The sequence below is a fragment of the Zalophus californianus genome, chromosome 5 (assembly GCF_009762305.2).
Source record: "Zalophus californianus isolate mZalCal1 chromosome 5, mZalCal1.pri.v2, whole genome shotgun sequence".
NCBI lineage: Eukaryota > Metazoa > Chordata > Mammalia > Carnivora > Otariidae > Zalophus > Zalophus californianus.
The window spans coordinates 40,363,361-40,368,967 of record NC_045599.1 but is presented as its reverse complement, the minus strand read 5'-3'; the positions used below and the strand labels follow the sequence as shown (position 1 = coordinate 40,368,967).

The following is a 5,607-nucleotide window of genomic DNA, read 5'->3' as shown; positions in this document are numbered from 1 at the left end:
AAGAGACTTGTGAGCATGAAGTCAGAGCAATAGTGTTAGAAAACAATCCTCCCTGCAGTTCTTGCTGTTCCTGCCCCCGGCACTTAGAAGAGTAGAAAAAGACATACCATCAAGATAGAGAATATTTCATTTCCCCCAGAGCAATTTGCTTTTCACAGTCTAAAGATGATAGGCCAAAGGTGATTTTTCCCTTTTTTGCTGGAGCCCTGTGCCTGTCTGCCTTATAATTGGCATAGTAGTCAAGGTCAAAGAACTAACAGAACAGGTAAGTGCTCTTGACCACAGTCTTACAAGAATATTCAGAGGCAGAAGAGATGCTCTTCCTAAGCCAGCAGGGAGCAAGCTGGCTGAGGGGAAGAGAGCATATTAGTGTGTATTAGTCTTCTCTCCATATTAGGAATGTATATATGCACAGAAGAAATAGAACCCAAAGAAAAATGTGTCCTGATAGGTTTCAGAGGTTAAAATGTATCAAGAGAATTTAAAAAAAACCAATGGGACATTCATGGACACCACTGATGTAGGCCTCCTTCTATGGAGAAAAGTGGGGTCCATGGACTGGGTGTGTGTAAATGCCTCTTGTCTCAATGCTGAGTCTAAAAGTGAGTTTGTTTAACGAGGGGCTTGCAGCAAGGGGGCGGTAAGAATGGCCAGGAAGAGCACAATGCCCCATAGTTCCTAGGAACTGGTTTTTAAGAAATGCCGTAGAAATATAGAAGAACTTTCTGTTGTGTTCCTTGGAAGACAACTTGGAGCATTTGTATTATAGATTATTTCACTGTTCACAGTATTAGGAGCTGATGAATCCCAATACTTGTCCTTGACCTTTGGCTCAAATGTTCATTTTGTTCTATTTCTGAGAACTGAGACACAGATCTGAGGGCCAAGTTAAGTCAGGCTTTCAGAGAAGTTTATTTATTAGGAAGAGAAGAGATCTAAGGAGCCCTCCGTTATCGGATATAAGCTCAGCAGGGGCAGGCCTCTGGCACCGTCACATGGAAGGAGGGAGGAAGGGCGAAGGGCGAGAGAAAGAGTGTCATGATGGAGAGAAAAAAGATATCCTCTTGGGCATCCAAATCCACTCAGCTAGCATTTTCCGTCATTTTGAAACCTAATTTCCCCCCGAGATTTCCTAAAGGAAAAAAGCAGAATCAACATTTCATGAATAGAATGCCAGAACTACAAAAACCCCTCAAATTATTTTATCTAGCTTCCTTATTTTATATTTAAGGAAACTAAGAGCCAGAGCACGAAGGGAAATGGCTACATACAAGAGTCAGGCTACTGGACCTCCCACCTAGTTACCCTTCCATGGTTCTAAGATGCCGAGGACAATATTGCGGCCGATGCTACAGTCTCTTTGAAAGTGAGTTATTCGGCCAGGCCTGAGCTTGTGCTAAGGCGTATCAATCCATCTTACTCTCCTAATGCTCTCATGCTTTGGCCCAATTCTTCAAGAGTGGGCCTGACGTGGGGTTTATGCATTCCTGTCGTTGCTCCTTGTACAAAACTACAAAATGATTGTTGGGTTGAGGGCTGCAGTCTGATGTCACGAGGAGAATTTTACTCCCTGTGAACTGCGCTGGCTTACACAGAGCTCAAGCTGAAGCCATGGTTTTGGGAAACCTCAGCGTCTAACCACTAATAATCATGTCCCATAAACCCAAAAACCTAAAAACGGGCTCTTAGCAAAAGGACCCAAACTTTGCGGGCACCTCATCCTAGCTCAGAGTTTCAGACACATAAGAGATTGAAGGTATCTGAGAGAAGGCAAAACCGCAGTTCATCTTCCAGTTAAAGAATGTTGGGGCTGAATGGAATCACTGAAGCTTTACTCGGCCTGTGGGAACGGACATCACCTGTCATATGGCAGTGTGAGGGCTCAGCCAGAAGGGCCCAAAACACCACAGAGTACGCTGAGTCTGCTTTCCACCCCAGTGGGCTTTCTATTGCCACATGCTCTTCTGATTGGGGACTGATTAGTATCTGTGCAAACTGGAGCAAATTCCTGGCTTCAAGGCTGACGTACTTGGTAGAAGAGGTACATGGTCATTGCTGTGGGCTAAACTCATCTTTGTTCTCTTCTTCCCCCCCCCCCCCCCCAAAGAGTACTCACAGGCTCTCAATACACAAGATGCAGGGGTTTTCATAGGTTACAAAATTAGTGCCACAGATGGGTTGATATAAACCGGGGCAGGGGTTCACAGTTCCAATGAACCAACTCAAGTCTACTTTCTTATATGGACATTTCACCTGAAATTTCAGTCAAAAAGAATGATACGATTACAATCACTCTCATAGACAGGTAGGTCACATCTGGACCTGATTAGGAAAATCTAAACACAGTCAGGATCCCATTACAGTCACACAAAGCGCTTACAGCTGCCCCTCCACAAAGCAGTGGAGGCCGAACTTCTGTGTACGCCATCTGTCAACCACGATGCCCTCCTCGTGGGGAGCTCCTGACAGTCACAGGGCACAGAGGCCTGCTACCCTCTGGTGGGAAAGGGAGGAGTGGACAAACAGGATGTATTTGGGAAATTTAGCTTCTTTCTCAATCTCCTTTATTCCCAGAGTATCAGACATGGGAATATTCTTAGAGATGTTCTGTGCCAACCGGGTAAAAAAACCCTGAAAGCCCATAACCGGAGAAGCTGTTTCACTGAAACCCATATGCTTTGATTTAAAATATGTACCATAGTTTATCCGTTCTCAAAATCCCCAAGACAACTCTTTTCTTGAAGTTGTGAAATGTGAAAGCATTTAGCACAATGCCCTGACTTTGTGGGGAACATGAAAAACAAAAGAAGGGATGCGTCTCATCAGGGCGGAGAAGCCATGTGCACTCACAGTGCTGGTGTCAGTGGCAGCTTGAAGCAGGGACACGGGGTTGCTGGAACTTGAGGAGGTGGCCTCAGGGGCTCTAGGAGAGCCATAGAGAGATTGGTAACATGCCTCTGATACAAGGGGGTAGAGAGTTTTGGCTGAGTATTTAGAGAAAGAGGGATCATATCTGAGCTTAGAAACTCTTCTCCTTCTTTCCTTAGCCAACACTACCACAGTGGCCAGGCCCTATCATCCTGTATGTCTGTCCCCCAGTGAATCCCTCCACTTTCTCAATTCCCCAGGCAATGGTCAGGGTTCGTAAACATTTCCTAGGCACCAGGGAGGGAGCGTTCTCCAGTTGTCAGATGACCAAGTCTTGGCCTGGTTCCCCGTTTGGATCACTCTACTCAGGGCTCTTGTACCAGGAGGGTACCTGCCACGTTCCTGTGAGTGGACTCTGGAGAATGCCACACAGATGGCATTGCCGAAGTAAGGTTCTAACACAGCGATCCCAGAGAAAACTCAGAATGTCTGTCCTGAGAAATAGAGTGGAAGATTACCTTAACAGTTCCATGTGGTGGCCACCACTGTCGACGGCCTGAAACTAAGACATACATGAGAGTAGTTGCAGGGTACAATATGTGGTGAATCCTAGCTTAACCTGTTGGCAGAATTAAGGAATTCTAATTTATTACCAAGGAAGCTTGCAATATGAGCACATTCTTTTATTTATACATGCATTCATTTTTTCCCTTCAAAAAGGTCTTCTACTCCTGATAGATAATGAGCAAGCGATCACTGCTCTCATAAATGGTGCCAGTCCAGTGTACCAAACAAGTTTTTGATTAATAGGAGTTAGCCTGGGGTTGAGATGATTCAGAACTGGCAACCAATACATAAAAGACATGAAGAGATGCTAGAACTTTAAAGAGACCATTGGCCCAATCCCCATATTTTACAGAGAGGGGAAGGACACTTATTAATGCCCAGGAATTCATGGTAGATAGGTGAAAATGCAAGCCCTTCAGTCCTTGAGCCTAGGTCTTTTTAAAACTCCCTACAGGGCTCTTCTCTAAAAGAGGGCAAAAAAGGTAACACCCACTTAAATTCATGGCAAAGCATTTTCAAAAGCTTTGAGTCTTTGAGATGTGCTGTGCTGTGGGCATGTTGCCTACCACTGTAACATCATACCTCACTGAGTCCCCATGAGTTAAGTTTCACAATCTGCATTAGTAGATGGGAAAGCCCTTGCACATTGGCTGGGAGCCTTTTCTTGGGACCACACTACTTGCCTTTCTCTCTATAGATACAGATACATATATAGTGAAGTGACAGACTTACATAAATAAAATGAAAATAATTCCAAAGCATTCTTTCAGATTACAATGTCAGAACTCACAACCCTACATAACTGCCAGAACCAGTCAAATCACTCACCAGAGGGGCACCTGGGTGGCTCAGTTGGTTAAGTGTCTGCCTTCAGGCTCAGGTCATGATCCTGGGGTCCTGGGATCGATCCCCACTTCTGGCTCTCTGTTCATCGGAGAGTCTGCTTCTCCCTCTGCCCCTCCCCCTGGCTGTGCTCTCTCTCTCTCTCTCTCTCAAATAAATAAAATCTTAAAAAAAAAAATACTCACCAGCAGGTAACGCCCAACGTATCAAGATGAAGAACAACAGTGAGCAGAATACCAGAAGATATTTGACCATTTTCCCTCTTGGTGTGTGTGTCCTTAGAATGATGCTCTGAGATATTGCCTCGGGATGTTCTCCTCTAGTACAATCACTAGAGCAAGGTAATCAAGATATTAAGCACACCTTTGGAGTGAATATCCATCTCTAGCCTTCCCACTGTAACCACTGTACGCCATATCTGGAAAGCCTATTATTTCACCCTTCCCCAAGAACAGATGTTCAGAAAAACCTAAACTTCGTTAGTCATAAAGTATAGAACTCAGTGACAGATCTGTGACTACTTAGAAGACAGAAGTAAATCAGAAGTTACTCTTTGGACAGAATTATATTATTTTAGTGTGGAGGTATTTTAGATGTCTTGAAAAGGCAATTCCTTACCTAAGGATTCACCCAGATTTTTTTCTTTGAGGGGATACAAAGAAAATGATGAGGCCACTAGAGGCTTCTGGGCAACAAGACCTTCTCCACAGAGGAAGCAGGTCTGTACTTGCTCACGAAGCAGAGACTGCCTCTTTGTAGTAAGACAAAGACTGTAATATTTTAGGCATACTTGGCTGTGCTGAGAATCTTCTGACATGGACCGCTCAGCTTTCTTGGAGCATTCTGAGAGAGTACATAGGGAAAAATACCATTCCATGCTATCTTATGGGGGCCCCAAAGTTATCTTCATCTAGACATCTGGAAAGGGAGAAGTCAGTGAGCAAATCCTCCTGTGGGATTGCCTTCCCCTTGTAGCAGCCTTTCTGACCCTAGAGAATGGTAGACGTAGGTTCTAGGCCTGACCAAGGGACCACATTGAACTCCCCTATCTTCCTAACCCTATAAAAGTGACCAGGTCCTCCCTACATGCTCTGGCCTTCATCTCTGCTCAGTAGCATATGGGACTAGGCAACTGACACAAACTCTTTCCCAGATGCTACGGTGTGACATGTGATATCTGAGACACGGTAAACTCCCTAGGGGACTCCACTCCCCAAGATGGTTGGAGGTTCTTGGCACAGTGTCCAGAGCTGCCTAGCTGCCTACCCTGCCTGCTCCGGGGACAATCTAGGACATGTTTTTGCTCAGCACACCCCATCTCTTCCTGAC

General features: G+C 45.0%; 1 protein-coding gene across 1 annotated transcript; it reads right to left on the bottom strand.

Annotated features, from left to right (window-relative positions):
- Nucleotides 1–1,086: 1,086 nt before the first annotated feature.
- On the bottom strand, nt 1,087–5,095 carry SPINK14 (serine peptidase inhibitor Kazal type 14 (putative)). The gene is made up of 4 exons (XM_027604427.1): nt 4,897–5,095; nt 3,387–3,430; nt 2,117–2,253; nt 1,087–1,132 (listed from the first exon to the last, which is right to left on the bottom strand). Exons 1-4 carry the CDS (start codon nt 5,093–5,095, stop codon nt 1,087–1,089), a joined length of 426 nt encoding a protein of 141 aa, XP_027460228.1.
- Between the last annotated feature and the right edge of the window lie 512 nt (nt 5,096–5,607).